The 16,841-nt window shown below is 37.0% G+C and overlaps 1 protein-coding gene across 6 annotated transcripts in view; it reads left to right on the top strand.

Annotated features, from left to right (window-relative positions):
• Positions 1–16,841, top strand: part of LOC150086677 (synaptogenesis protein syg-2-like) — a 416,888-nt gene that overhangs the window by 335,425 nt on the left and 64,622 nt on the right. For 5 of the 6 annotated variants that reach the window (XM_090372684.1, XM_090372683.1, XM_090372682.1 and 2 more), the window contains exon 8: positions 10,487–10,786. The exons of the other annotated variant lie outside the window; for it this stretch is intronic. In XM_090372684.1, coding sequence (XP_090228810.1) covers positions 10,487–10,786 — 300 coding nt within the window. The remainder of the gene's footprint in view (positions 1–10,486; positions 10,787–16,841) is intronic. 6 annotated transcript variants of the gene reach the window in all.

Here is a 16,841-nt window from a genome sequence, read left to right as displayed (position 1 = left end):
CCTACTCTCTTAATGGGGAACTCGCTCGTACCATATACGAGGTTTTTTTTTTTTTTTTTTTTTTTGGTAGTTGTTGGCGCACCGGTTTCTGTGGCCATAATGCACCTCCCAAGGTTTTGCAGTACTTTGATCCAAGCTCAAGGCGGGATTCGAACCCGCGACCTTTGGATTGCCAGGCAGGCACTTTACCCACCCGGTCGGCCATATACGAGGTGTAGCAATAAAGTTCTCTGACTCTGGCAATAAAAAGAACACAAAGTTAAGAAGCTCAAAAGTTATTTTATTTTTATTCAAAGTAATCACCACCTCATTGAATGCAATTATTACATCGTTCTAAAAGCTTCTGAAAAGAGTCAGCGAAGGCATCCAAAAAGATGAATTTCAGTTCGGCGGTTACTTTATGTCCTCAACATACTGAAATATCTTGCCTTTGAGTTTACACCTTGTGAAAGAGGAAGAAGTTTACACCTTGTGAAAGAGGAAGAAGTCCGCTGGTGCTAGATCAGAAGCAGGATAGATTGTTGATCTGTACAATGCCATGTTTCATCAGAAATGACTTCACAACAAGTGCGGAATGGGCGGGGGAAGGACATTGTCGTGCAACAAGGACCAGCTGCCTTTCTCTCCAAATTGCGGCCTCACCGGGAAAGGCACTTCAGTAGTTTTTGAAGTACCTGTACGTAGAACGCAGTATTAACTCTTTCCCCATTCAGGTACAAATTCCTCAAATTCCTTGTGAATCCACACCCTTTTTGTCGAAAAACATGATCAGAACCGTCTTGATACTGTACTTCTGTAAACGAAACTTTTTTGAGTCTTGGTGATGATTTTGAAGTTCACTGCATGCTCTGACCCTTCGTCTCTGAATCGTAGTGAAACATCCAATACTCATTTCCAGTGACAATACAAATACAATCGAGGAAATTAGGATTGTCTTGAGAAGTTTGTATGAAGTCTTCAGACACTCTTCGTTGCTTCTGCTCATCCATGAGGCTGTACAGCACAAATTTTGCACAGATCTTCCTTTCCTCTAAATCTTGATGGAATTTGAGGAACTGTGTTTGAGAAATCGTGTCCTTATTTATATTCAACTCATCAGCCATCATTCTAAGGATCAAACGACGATCTTTTACCGCAGTTTCCCGAACTTTTGAAACTCTTCTCAATTCGAGAGGTTGGCGGACGCTCACTTCTTAGGACACCGCGAACATCCTCATTTAAGTCTTTGTACCGTTTATACCATTCAAACACACTGGAACGACTTAATGTTTCATCACCATAAACAGTTTTTAACATTTCATACGTTTCCGTTGAAGATTTTCCTAGTTTAAAGAAAAATCTATTATTCGTTCTTTGCTCCATTGCAAAATCATGACTCGGAACATTAACGCTACTAATAAAACTGGTTGTTACTTCCAACCTCTCAGCATACTGGACAATCTCTGTGCCACTATCCGTTGGAGGAAGTTTGAACTACAACATACCACTTCCGCTTATTTTCAAACTCATAAAACATGAAAGCAACAGTATCAGTCCGGGAACTACTGTCACACCTCGTATACTAAGGTTTACGAATTTTCTTTGCGGTGCGTATTAGAAAATTTGTAACTCATTGCAGTCCGTAAAGGTGAAAAATGTAACTCATCGCGGTCCACAACCATTTTGGCATAAAATTAATAAAACATCATGTAAATATTATGATGATACAGTCTAGCAATATTTTCTAATTGTTAACATTGACATTATATTCGGCGGCCACGCTTCTAAGCTTTTAGCGAATATTCAAAGTAAACTCTGGCGGAAGCTCGATGATCTATTTTAACGGATGAGAATGCGCTTACGGTTGATTACTCTCCCTCCACCCCCATTACATTTCTTCTGCAACCAGATATCGGCTTTGCACTCACTTCATAAACATCTCTTGTATCACACTGTTTCTCACATCACAGCGACTCTGATTACAAAACATAAGACACAATATATGTGATCATTGAATGACATAACGTATCAACTCAAAGAACAGATATTTACTTAGCGAGTATGCGATGTTTTTAAACGTAATGCAGGTGTCTTCTTCAAATATCAACACGTTAAATTCCTATTCATAATAATCCTGTAAATCCCTAGTTCCTTAAGCCGTGGTGGGAAATTATTGTTGCCTCACAACAGAAAACATTCAAGACGAAAAGTTAATTCGCTAGGGCGTATGGAAATTTGTAAAAAGAAAGCGGCGAAGGAAATGGTTAAAACATATTTCCGCTATGTGATTAATTGATCGTCCACGCTATATTAGAACTTTCGGAAGTATGTTTAAACTATAATTTATTATTCTACTTTGTTTGTTTTTAAATAACAGCATATTGGTAATAAGCAGGATAATTTTTCCTCTAAAGAATTCCATCAGGAAACCATAACAAAAGATACTTTTATGTAATATATACCCATCAATTATTTATCGTCATAGTTCATCTTATACTTCATAACACCAATCATTAATCCTAAGAGTATCTTGACTTTTGATATTTTTAATCTTTCCAAGTTCTTCCACCATTAACTATTAGTCTTGTCATATATAAGTTTAAAATTACTGGGACACTTATCTCTTGTCGTAGTTCTTCATTTCCTTACAAGGTTGCAATTACATTTGCTTCGAATGTTATGCATTTATTAGTTTTGTAATCTTTATTAATAGGCCTACATCTTGGCTTGTCTATTAGGATTACACGAGCGGCGAATGCTTGCTATCTAATTTAATTTACCTTATTGTATTCGTACACCTAACACACCTTTATTAGATAAACATTACGCCGCTCCAAATTTCATAATGCTCGTTACCATTACATATCGTGCGCACAAAATCATGTTTCATATTAAAAAAATAATAAAAATAAATAAATAACAGAATTCGGACGGCTTCTAAATGTCATTAATTTGCTTGGTCAAAAGAACGAGTTCATTTACAAGTTATTAAGTTTAGTGTTGCCTCGCAATATGTATATTAATAATTCTCATCAAAAGAACAAGAAAAAAGTCCTTAAAGTTACCTGTGCAATATTCGACATCCTAATCCGTGCATAAAATGGCTGTTTACGTACAAAATTAAGCCTGAATAAAACAAATCAGCCGAAAATGGTTTAATTATATTGCAAACATTAACAGCAGAATTCACAAATAAATATGGCACTAATGCAAATTTAAAAATCGGATAGATTCGGGCTCTACTTTTCTTTCTTTTTTTTTTTTTTTCTGATCCTGTAACGGCGTTTACAAATTTTCAAAGGGACATTTGGAAATACTGTACAATATTTTGTACGATCCAGTTAAAAATGATAGGCACCCAGCCTGGAAACTTCATTAGGACCATTAGCTAAGCAGCGTGGGGCTCGAATCACTGCTCCGATACGACATGTTTCAGAGTCAAAAAGATGTTGAAAAATGACGGTAAGAATATTGGTTCATTTATGTAACAAAACTGACCTCAATACTTGAGTTTTCCTCAACCCATTTTTTCATACATTTGGCGCAGCAGATAGTTGCACTGACATTTTGAAAGTATCCCTGTCCAAAGGGGTAAATATGCAACATTAGCGGATGCAATGATGCACTTGACCGGCAATGATGTTCAGATATGCACGGGCGTTCACGGTGCTCTCCAGTGGGTCAAGAAGACCAACAGTATGCTACACTTACAAAATCCATACACTTTTAAATCGCTGGCCTTTGCAGTGAACTGTTACATCCACAAGTGTAAAGTTTTAAACGTAACAGCAGAATTTGATTTCATTGTGGGTGTACCAGTTCACTGGAAAGGCCAGAGATTTAAAAGTGTATGGATTTTGTGAGTGTAATATTGTGTACCGTTGTTCTTCTAGCCATTTAGCCGCTAGGCCCCTGCTGGGGCTCAACGTTGCCCACACTTGGCCTCGTGGAGGCAGACCAGGTACACCGTAGTTTGAAATTTTTACTCTGGCAGGTCCTGCCACCTAGTTTCCTGAGATTTCAGTGGCTAGGGCCTTAAAAAAAGGATCGTAGGGGTTAAACACTAGGTTCTGTAAAGCCTAAAAGTTTGCGTAGTTAGTTTATTAGACATTGTTATAGTTTTATAATGCGGGACATGTGCTGGCGTATAGATAGAGTGGGGAGAGAACCGAAGGCTGGAGGGGGCGAGAGGCAGAAGTATGGGGACGATAGAGGAGTCCCCAGATTGTCAGTGAGGCAGGCCCATGCCTCACCAGGCGAAGAACGGGGAGGCAGCGAGGCGTAGGGGAAGAGACTGCAGAAATTGTCTCCTCCAAACCCCCCCCCCCCGCAAGGGAGAGGGGAAAGATAGGACCACACAAGGGAGTGCGGTCAGGAAGGCCAATTTGGCCATACAGCAACGTTGCTTCTCTCTTTTGCCAGGTCACCAGAATTTGGGAGTCACTCATGGGACCAGATTCCTGTCTGGTGTGGTCAGGGCCGTGTAGGCTTTGGTTGCACTTGAGGTGCAGTCTCATCTATTTGTAGGTGGAGTCATCTCCATCTGTTTGGACGTACTGTGGTAGGTGAGGCCTGGGAGATTCTTTGTCCTCATGCTGGTGCCCCCCTCTGGTTGTCACATGAGAGTGGGTGGAGGTCAGAACTCTGATATTGCTCAGTGAAAGACAAACTTCAGTGAGGGTCAGTCTTGTGGTCGCTCATGGGACTTTTTTCCTTTCAGTTCATTGGTGTTTTGCCAACGGGGTGGGTGCACTTTAATCCTTAGTCTTTGGGTTTGTAGTTCTGCTTTGTGGGTTCCCTGCGTCATCAGATAGCAGCTTCTGTCAGCTCCGTGATTCCATCTCCTTTACTTGACTGTGTCCGTCCGTGAGCCGGTAGCGCATTCTGCGTGTTGTTATATGGGACCGCTCGCTGTCTTCTTCTTGCAAATAGTTTTTGTGCATATTTGCTGAAGGCTTTATATTCACCTTGGATTCAATGAGTTGGTGTTCCCGGTTTTTAGGCAGGTACATGACTTGCGTAATAATACATCTTAGGTCTTCGTATAATGTGCATTCGTACATCAAGTTACACCCACAATGAAAGCAACGCGGAGATGGGGAGGGGGGACCCCTGGTGCCGTCAGACACGAATACACTTTACACAATATGCTATGAAAATACACCCCGCCATTACACTTCCTCCAGCAGCCTGTGCTGGAGGAAGTATAATGGCGTGGAGTACAGGACAAGATGTTCTGGAGCCATCTGTAGTTTCCTCCATATGTGCACTTTATCATCGGTCCTGAAAATTATTTATTTATTTACAAACTTCTAACCCACAGGGCACGTAGACCCCAGACAACGGTAAAAAAGCTTACCGTTGTCTCGGATTACAGAGAATCAATATAAAGAAGTCACTAGTATTAAAATATATATACAAAATTTGGAAAAACAAAACAGAGTAAAGAGCAATTTCTTATACATAGATGGTTTTGTTATGATTATTCAATATCTGAAGGAAACGGAAGAGCGGCCTACCAAGTAATGTTGAGTACGAGGGACAGGCAATGAGTAATTAGTTTTATAACGAGAATTCAAGAGGAGTGTAGTGAAAGGTATTTATTCAAGAAAATAGGGAGAATCAATAATAGAGTTCATGATATTGTAGACAAAAAGAGACACATGGAGTTGCTGTCTGCGGTGAAGACGAACAATTCTGAAGCGACAGCAAAGAGCTCCATAGTTTCGACGGTGAAAGGCAAGGAGATTTAGAAAGCACAAGAATTTAATGAATTTGATTTGAATTCGCTGACGTCTGTGAGAAATATATTGCTGCTATGGGAACCAAATAATATCACAATAATCAAAAATGGGAAACATAAGCTGCTTCTAGAGAACAATTATAACTTTGCACTCTTAAAAATCGAGGAAGAATGCTTAATTAAGCCGAGAAGCTCGGAAGTCAGAAATTATGTGATCGAAATGGCAAGAGGGATGAAAATCAGTTAGGAACAGGACACCTAAGTCCTTAAGTGTATTAGTACTTGCGATTAAAGAGGTTTCAATATAGGTAATAATCTGTGAATGTGAGTCTAACTGCACCATTCGAACGAAAACGACATAATTTACATTTTAATGGATGTAGAAACAAGTTATTTTTATTGAACGAGAGTGAGAAGGAAATAAGACAGAACTGGAGTTCATCACTGTCAGTTGAAGAATAGATTATTTTGTAAAGTTTAATATCATCTGTATAGAGTTGCCACTCAACATTTACAGACTGAAATAACGTTGACAGATCATCAATGTAAACAATAAAGAAAAGCAGACCCAAGGATGAGCCCTGAGAAACAACACCTTGAGAAACAGTAAACGGAGTTTATGAAGTACCATAAGTTATTAAGATGCCTTATGATGTTCCCATATTAAATGCAGAAGTCAACTCTACCCTCTTTCAGTGATAATTACACTTGGTAATCCGCTCCAAACGTGGCGCACCTCTCTCCGTCACTTTACAATTTTTGTCGCAGTTGTATCTATCCAGGGATGTTTTCCATTAATTAAAATCTCGAATGACACTTGTCTTTGAAGAAATGCAACCATCTCCTCTCAGATGCTAAAATGAGCAATAACAATCATATCTCTTTGGAAGTATACGAGATCCTGTCCGTTCCGCATTTCGGATGAACTGAGTTTGGCATCAGCTTTACAGCGCTTTCCTAAACGCTTTACACATTGTATAACTTCTTTGACATACATATTTTTCCATATATTGTTGCATATAGTTAAAACCATCCGATTAAAGTGGTCAAGCAAGTATAGATTTCAATTTTGAAAGAGAGAAACACACACAAAACCAACCCATGAATATCGCGAAAAAGGACTAGTACTATAAGAAGGTTGCCTAACAGATCTTGAAGATGTGAAGCCCTTATATTTTCGTGAGAAAGAATGTGATTCCTTTAAGGTATTAGGAAGAAATCCTTGAAACATATGTCAGACTTTTTATAAGTGCAGAAGGTCTCCAATTCCTTGTAATAGAAAATAATTTCCTCCCCCAGAGAGCGCAACTGGTAGAAAACTTTCTTCAGAGTGAAGAAAGTCCTCCACCACTTAAGTCTCCACTCCTTAATCTCATTGAGCATGTACGGGATGCTTTTAGAGTATAAATTTAAAGTCCTTAGCCTACCATAAATCTCAGGAGTTTAAAACTGGTGATATTGAAGCTAACTTTTGCTCTCTTGCAAAAGTTGGCTTCAATATTAACAGGACTCTTGAATCAATTTTCCTCCTACAATTTAGTTCTAAAGCTTCCTCTGCTGATTTTCAAATTTACATTAGCTGGTTTACACTTCTGAAAGCAAGACATATAAATGGAACGACTTAAGTTTTTAAAAATATGGATTTTTTTTAAATTACGAAAAAATGTAATTTTTTTTGAAATTTATAACTTATATTTATAAAAATTTTGTAAAATATGTATTTATAATATAATACATTTTTCTAATTTTTGTTAATTATATTTCTGGCTAACCATTATTACATAAATATACAATTAACATATTTAGATTTTTCACCAACTGTACTTGCATATCTCTCTCATGGAGATTATTTAAGTTTTCTAAGTGTCTTTTGATTTTGCTCTTACCAATGATTAAAAATTTTTACAAACACTTTTTCTTGTTTTTCCTGTTCTTATTTTTTTCTTAATCTTTACACAGATATCGGTTGTAAAATTCTATTATTCCTTGTTTTCGTTTTTTACCCTTTTAATATTATTCTTACAAATCCCATGGTTCCCTTAAATTGTATTACTTTTTTTTTTGAACAAGCATTTATTACTGTTTTATCCTTCGTAGGAATCCAAACTATTACCGCACTTTATTTAGTTCTCCTAACACATGTACAATTTATTGTTTTTTTAATCCGTTAGTTTTAAGCAGTTATCACTTTTTAAATTTCATTAAAATTCAGGAATCTTCTTCTTTCCAAACATCCATCCTGAAGAGTCATTATTGAGAAATTCGCAATAAAGATGAATCTTGCAGCTTTTCCCATCATATAATTCAGGATCAGAAAAGCGAAATTTATTAAGTTAATATCAGAAATAGCATTTTCTTTTTCTTAAATTTGTATGTTTCGAGACGGATGTAGCTATGCGTTATTGCTAACAAGAGATGTTAATTGAATTTGAAACAGTTCAAAATAACTGCTATCCCCAAAGATTATTTCCATTTTATTTTTTACCACAAGGGAGACTGGTATAAAGAAGTCTAACCATCAATAAAATTTCGCAGATAAATAAAATACAGACAAATATTCCTCTGAGACACAGTTCCGTAAAAAAAATTTAAAAATTTCCTGCTGTCTGGAATAGATCCGAACAGGCTTCTTTCGTAATTACACGGACTCTAAGAATTTGCATATTGAAATAACTATGGGATTTTTACAGAGATGCTGGTATGAACAATAACAGAAGATAAAATTGTACCCACATTTTCTCATTCTTTCATTTTTGTTATGGTATTTAGAGAATCAACTGATTAATCTTCTGGTGAAGAAAAATCTCTGTTCCGAAATTCCTAGGCATCACTGTAAATTTAAAGAACATTTTAACCATTCTCCTTTGCTACAAATCACCTAAGAGAACTTAAAGCAGATAAAGCGAACCTGGTGTTATAAATGAATGAGTGAATGGAGATGTATTCTGAATTTTCATATGTAAATCTAAAATCTGTTGTCGTAATTTGAAAACTCGAAACTAAAAAAAGTAGATCCAATATTTTAAGTAATAATTAATTTTATAAATATATCCTGTGAATCTTCTTCGCATATTTCTCTCTCTCTCTCTTTCTCTCTCTCTCTCTCTCTCTCTCTCTCTCTCTCCATTCGGTCTTTTATCTATACACCGTTACCAAATATATTATTTTGTTTGCATTACAGGATGGGAAAAGCCACTAAACATACAGACTACAATGTTAAGAAAGCAGGATTTTTTTTTACTTTTTATCTGTACAACTGTCCACGATATTATTTTATCCAAAATCTAGTCAGGATTTTTTTTACTTTTTATCTGTACAACTGTCCACGATGTTATTTTATCCAAAATCTAGTCACCCCCCCCCCCCAAAAAAAAAATCAAGAAAAGAAGCAGAACTCTGAAAATACTCGTCAAGAAGAATCACCTTCAGAGGGTTTCTGTGCCTCCGTCACTCTATTAGAATCCACGATCTCTAAGAGAGTATTTTGTAGAGCTGCATACCAAAGCCTTGGACAACCATGGATTGACTGTTGCTTCACAAGCCTTTAACTCACTAAATAATAAAATGGAAGATGGCGCACGTGGATTAGACGTCAATCATCGGAATGCTATCAACACGAGTGAGTTGCATTAACAGTTAAAGGAAGCAATGCCTCTATTATGGTATCAAAATCCATCTGGTAGTATAGCGCGTAATGGTGTGACTAAGTTGATAGTTTGGACATAGCCCTTTCAGCCTCAAATAGCAAAGGCTATTTCATTATTGCACCAAAGCAACTTATACTATGAGGCGGCAGTGTGTTGTGTCTGTAAATTGCGTGTATTCTGTGATCGGATTGCTTGTTTTTCTGGATGAAAAACCCAAATTCAAGAAGAAGACTGCATAATTCTCAACCCATACCAGGTAACCCGCCCCTGTGTGAAAGAAAAACCATAAAAATTCCAAATATTCCTCTTGTCCTTAAAGGTATTTGAACCCAGGCCTTTTCCATACACTGTGGAAGACAACGTGTATAACCATAACTACACGTACTACTGCCAGCAAGGATGCAGAGGCAATCAACTCGCCTTTCTTATATTACAATTATAATACAAAAGAGAGGTGAGAAAATAATGTCCAAATTTTTAATGGCTACAGAGCCTGACAGTCATTAAGTCACGCTTAAGATATCCTGATGAGTCAGTTACTAGCTTGATGATAATCTGTTGTTTTGAGAGTAGAGTGGTGAGGTGTAACTGACATTACTTACTAGATATTACCTGAAGAGGGTCGTCGAAGAATACGAACTGTTATCCCTCCAAAATTGGTTGGGTTCATCTCGTAATAGGTAACGTTTCTTTTACTGTTAACGTAATAATGTCATACGGTATGATAAAGTGGTATATAATAAAATATATGATTCATAATTTTATATTTTTCTACTTGCTCTGTCTGTCTAGCTTTGCATTTCATATATTAATTCTTTCGCAATTTATTTAGTATGTTATTCGATCTTTTTCTTTTATTTACTATATTTCGTATTATATATTATTTTTTTAACATATTCTTTCGCTTTATTTCATATGCTTTAAAAATATCTTTCTCTCTCTCGCTCTCTTCTTAATTTTCTTTTCTTCCTCTTCCTGTCCTGTTACTCACATAACTGACTGCATAACGACGCTCTTTCTTCTTATTGCATTCCATTGGAGGGTATGTATAAAGAGATTTTTACACTTACTTTATGTGTTTTAAGGCGGCAATGTTCTCAAGATCCGACTGTTTCAGGTCCGCCAGATCCTGTAGAGAACTGTTCAGTTATCAACCAGACATCGACCTCCTTAGTGTTGGGTTGTCAAGCCGGAGACGATGGTGGCCTACGGCAGAGATTTCATCTTGAGGTGTACAGCATGTTTGCTGAGGAGCTCATAGCTAATGTCACAGCTCCACATGAACCCGTGTTCGCTGCCACCGGCCTTACTTCTGGGAGCTCCTTTTTACTGGTTGTCTACGCTTCTAATGAGAAAGGGCGAAGCACATCTGTGGCGTTCATTGCCAGTACTTTGTTTTCTGCTGAGAGACACACAGGCAAGAAAATATATTACCTTCTTTTTTCACGCTGAAACATATGTTACAATAGTAATTCAGTTTCTTTTATTTTATATGCATGAGATTAATTTCATAAACTCTGCTGTTAGGCTGCAAGTTTTCATTAACACCAAAATTGTATTTTTCTGAATCTATTGTTGAGATTTTCAGATGTTAATTCATCACTGCCGAAGAACGTAGAGATTTTTAACGAACAAAATTCTCAGGTTTTCCCAATAAACTTTTCTTTTTTTTTTTTTAACGTCTGGCCCTTTCTCGTTAGAAGCTGACGCTGCTGGAAAACTCTTTTGCACCCGTCATTTTCAATAGAGTAATGTCAAATAATATTTTAATTCTCTTGTGAATAAATGTATAACCAATTTACATGCATATTATAAAATCAGTACGCTGATTTCCTTGCTATTTGATTGCTCCATTGATAGGTCACTTTACTATTAACATTTTCCATCCCTATACTTGTTGAAAGTATAAGGACAATTTTAATTAAAATTCAAACCCATGACCATATCTTAACTGCTGAATGCTAAAGATGATTTTTTTTTCTCATCGCCTTCCTACTTTGCAAGATAGTGGTTAGTCACTTGTGATAATCGTAAAATCATAAAATTTACCATCCAATCTCCATAATAAATTAATCATAGATAAGATATTTTGAAATTTTGGTTTCAGCCATCTTCCTGAATACTTGATATTTCCGAAATCCAGCGTGGCTTAATGCCAGAAAGGTCTCATTACATTCGTACCCCCCTTGACTAACGCTTAAACAGATGCTCTTTCTTTCTTAATAGCTAAGGCTCACACCTTGGATTATTAGTTTCAAAAACTTAAGTTTGATGGAATCAATTAGCTGCAACTAACCTGATTATTACAATACTTAACTGATAAACTGGACTCGAAATTACTGCTATTTAAATTCCTTTTCCTAACCTACCTGAGGTTAACCAGAGTGCTAACTGAATCAATTTTTAAAATAATCTATATCAATATAATCCTAAAGTGTATTACAATATTTAACGTTGAACAACTTTGGCAGCTCTGAAGCCGCCAATCACCAGTTCTCCGATGTTTATCGTAAAAGCTTGTATATGTTTTTGGAGGAACATACCTTGATTAACGCTACTGATTATCCTGTTCATCTCTATATGATCAACAAACTGTAATATCAAACCACCAGCATCATCCTGTACGTTGGTGATCCGCGGATTGCATGTGGTGTACAGGTCCTTTTTCTGCGGACCGAGAGTGTTTCAAAAAAAAGCTAAAATGCTACCCAGTTACGAAATTTGATAAACCAAAAATGCAAAAACATAGAGAAACAAGCGGCAAGAAGGAAAATTAATGGAGCCTGGTATAGTTTAACCTTTAACCAAACTGGTGATTGAATAAAATAAAGGCAATTACAACAATTATGTCTATATTTAAAGAGAGCTACAATATACCTACCCGCTCTCTTTACTATTCTGAAGCACTACCTTGCTACAAATTTTGAAGTCCATCCTACTTCTCAGACATCTGTCTGTTACTGTCAACGATTTCCAGGTAACTTTCAACGTCACAAGAGGCATCCCGCAAGAGAGTGTGCTTTCAACAATTCTCTTCGCAGCAGTTTTGGAACCTTTCCTAGCATGTAATCCTAACTTTGTCTCTTATGCCGATGATCTGAAGTTCTACGTGAGTTCAAACCATCCTGATCAGATCCTGGATATTAACCAACAGGCCTCTACACAGATAATGAAACTGGAAAACTATCTAGCCATAATTGGTAGTTGAGCAGATTCCAAATCTGCTCAACTACCGATAACCAAAAAAAAAAAAAAGAGTTAAAAATGATGTTCAAATCTTCGTTGGCAGGGAAAGGTGCAAAGAGTAACTTCCCACACAGACCTAGGCCACACCTAGGATGTTGGACTCACCTTCCAGCCTCACTTTGTCAGGATGAGACAGAAGACGTACGCGACACTTTGTGCAGTGCGTCAGGAGCTCGTTGGTGTTCATCAGCCAACGCTGCTTTGTCGGTACATTGTGAGGTGCATTACCTCTATCCTCTCTACGCATCTGAAATTTGGTCATCTGCTCCTGCCTCCCACCTGAAAAAGTACCTCAGTCTGGAATACTAGTTGCTCAGATGGATGAAGAGGGTGGTGAGTCACTCTTTTTTTAATAATAAATAAATAATTTTTTTGTTTATACTCCGGGACGACCAAACGGTCAGAGGAGTTCACAAGATAGACAGAATACAAGAAACAGCACCATATTTAGCAATCACGGGCTTGAACCCCGGTCACTCAAGGCACGTGTACTTATTCACCCGCGCGCCTGACCGCTGGGCTACGGCGGCCTTTTACTATCTCTAGAACCATCCTCCAAGCTAATCTAGGGACCACTCCCTGGAGACTTCTCATTACGACAAGAAATTTACGCATGCTATCTCGGCTTATCACAGGCCGAGATAGAATCTCTGGCCCAAATAAGACAAGAGGTGAACGCCGCGACTCCTGCCAATCTCTCCGGTTTACACTTACAAACATTGATTCCCTTAGGGGCATGTTTCCGGCCAACTGCCTCCAAATCTACAATAAACTAGGCATCAACCCTGATAAGTTCTGTGAGGACAAGCTCTACAGAAAGAATGCCTCAAGAACTGTTACCAACTATTGATCCTGTGACGATCACCTACACCTGGACTTTTTGCCTGCTGCATTTTTTTCTATTTATTTATTTTTTTATATATTTTTCTTTTTTAAATTCTGATGTCTGTTGCTATAAGCTTTGTTTTATTTGAAGCGTATGTAAGTTCAATTATGTAACTATCTCGGGTCGAGCACGCATGGACTCTTGTACACTGTACATGTGGTTCCTCGCACCTCAGTATGTAAATCTCTCACCCTCCTGGCACACTGCCGTCCCGGGGTGACCCACAGTTTCTTGTGGTTAATAATAATAATAATAACTGTGCCCATGAACCCCTTTTTGGAATCTGGTAATTATACTCCCCGCGTTATGAAGGTGGAAATCTAATGCGACCCGCTAGTGCCCAAAGTCATCCAACCAATGGTCTATAATATATCATTATTGCTAGAAACAGTAAGTAACAGTAGCTGGTAACTATTCTCTGTTTTCTATCACTCGACAAATTTTATTTTTTATTTACTATAATATTTCATCCTTATTTTACCCTTTCTTTCCCCCCCCCCCCCAAACCGCGGCCAAGTCTATCTCTATCTCAGGTTGCATATGATTTATACAGTGTATTTCTTAACATGTGTGAAGTACTTTCGGGATCCATTCATAAGCGAAAAACAATGTTATTATAAACATATGTCCGGTTCTAAACAGTTTATGGAGCTATAGCTGTTTGAATTTTAAAAATTGGCTTTGGCGTTTTCAGTGATAAACAAGAATAAGCAGACACATACCTAGTAAAATGTTTATTAATACTAGTTGAGGCCTCCGTAGCCGAGTGGTCAAAAGCAGGAGTGTAATAGCACACGCTCCTTGAGTAGACCGGGGTTCAAGTCCCTGCCTGCTGAATAGGGTCGATCTACCAACCCGCACTGGACCATCGTGGTAGATTATGGTCCATTTCCCTCAACATGAATTGTTGAGGAGGCTTCCATCCTGCAGTGGATTGATAAGGGCTGCACTTGACTTTATTTTTTTTACATTCTTATTTGTTTATTCCTTTATTTATTTACTCATTCTTATTTATTTTTTAATTATTTTTACCATTGAACCATAGCAATTTATTAAAATTCAAACAGCCATAGCTCTGTAACCATTCAGAATGGATATGTGTTTATGTGAATTTTTTTCATTGTTTTCAATTCCTGAATCGATCCTGAAAGAATGGCCTACATTTTACGAAATGTCCTGTATTTATAAAGTATTTTCAGCCCAAAATCTTAGGTTTTCATCGCCCAAACAGAAGGTACACTTCGTTTACAACACAAAAGCATACAAGATATAAAATGGTCTTAATTATACAGTGGTCTAGTTATAGGGATGTTCCCTCAATCCTCCTCCCTTATCTCTAAAGCTACCAATAAACTTGAATAATATTTTTTTAAACTTCTCCCGTTTAGTTTATATATTTTAATAAAAAATGATGCATAACTTAAAAAAAAAACCTCAGTAATTATTTCTGTGAGTGAACTGTCTTAAGACTTTCTGAAGAGAAGATGTTTCCTATAGCTGTTCTTTGGCAGAACTTTAGATAAACCAACCTTAGAGCAATCAGTTCACTACAGAAGGCTAATAGTCTGCGTTGCCATGGCGCTAATTGTAATTTGAGCCGGAGCACTATGAGAGTGAACTTTCATTAATGAACCTAGATTTACATTCATTTGACTAACGTTGAAGAGATTACTGAAAAACTTGAGTAGAGATTCCGACGAGTATCTGGTTAAAGCAGTACACTGTATTTCATTTCTAGTTGTCAGTACGAAAAGTTTCAAGTATGAAAGGTTATTCCCAATCAAATTTCATAATTTTGCGTTATGAAAATCTGTTCATTTAATACCAAAAATGTCATCTAGTGTGGAATTTTGTATTTACATTGCATTTTATGCAAAATAATATCTCACCCTTATCTTATTTTAATATTCTTAAAGGAGTTTGGCTATTTCTTTTGGCCCTATTGGTTAGCATAGTGAATACGAAGCAATTTTTCGCCCTGCTGCTGAGTTAACAGGTCAAGGGAGAGGGTTGTATACTCTTTTTCTCATATACAGGAATTCTGAATCCTGCAAAATACGAAAATTGATCACAGAACACAAATTTATGCCCAGAGTATATTTCACAAGGCCACATGATCTAACAATCCAACTAAGTACGATGAATAATTTCTAATTTCTGTAAGGAGGGTAATTACAAGGATTAAAAATTTTTTATTTTAAATCTAATATAATTCTTTTGCTGCACGCACAGTCACAGATTCATTTATCTGACTTAAACCCGTTTATTATAAGTACACGTAGTACTTTAATGTACTGCTTTATCGGGTAAACTAGTCATCACGAAATACATCAGCACAAAAAAAAACGGTTCATGTACATTTTAGCGTCATAAATAAATTGAAGTTCCCTGTATAGGCCTAGTTAGCTATATCAGACATAATTCACAATGACATGTGATGTGTCTCTTTATTTACAAAAAAAGTCTTGAATTTTTAAAGAAACTACTGTTATAGTTCCGCTTTTTTTCTTTTTCTTTTTTTTTTTTTTGAAAAGTTTGTCTGTTTAGTAGTTATTTTGACTATTAGAATTCTTGTGTAAAGTGCACTGTAATTCGCAAAAAGAAGTATATGTATGATGAAGCAGCACAAATGCGCTTATAATAATCTCTAATGACCAGCCCTCGCGGGTAACACAATGGTTATAATTACCGTCCTCCCACACAGGCTGGAAAACGTCTCGGTTTTAATACTGTTTATTGCGCAAGGAATTTAATCAGTGCTTTTTCTTTTCTTTTTTTCACAATGTGGCTGAGTTAGTCGGTCTCAGTCAGTCAATGGTTGCTAGGTTTTATCGTCCAGCAGACTGACTAAAGAATACAATTACAATATGCTGACGCCTCAAAGCCTTCGTTGGTTTGTTGCTTAACGCACATCTATGATAGCTGAAGGGATTTCTACTAAACTTTGTGATCTTCTTCTGATTTAGTTTGTCTCGGGCGTCAGTAGAATTTGATATACATTCTTTGAGTATCTAAATAGTAATACCAATATCGAATCTTGAGTAATCTCAGCCATGACAAGTTTCACTCAGCACAGCCACCTTCAGCAGAGGTTGGCATATTCAGCTAAAATTTTTGATAATCCAGTACTAAGGAAGGGAAGAATGGCTAAAATATGAAATTTACGTTAGGCTGTTAATATATGAAATAACTGCATACAAATTTCTTACGGCAACTTCGACGTATGGTAACCTTATGCGATTTACTTATTATTAATTAACCTTGGTTCGATAGCAAGTGTAAACGAAGTCATAGGCCAAAGAGTGCATATATATGAAAATATATATATTTAAAGTCTCCT

This window comes from Mastigoproctus giganteus, chromosome 4 (genome assembly GCF_048544385.1).
Source record: "Mastigoproctus giganteus isolate SK-2022 chromosome 4, ASM4854438v1, whole genome shotgun sequence".
Classification (NCBI taxonomy): Eukaryota; Metazoa; Arthropoda; class Arachnida; order Uropygi; family Thelyphonidae; genus Mastigoproctus; species Mastigoproctus giganteus.
This window is presented reverse-complemented; position numbering and strand designations above follow the sequence as displayed.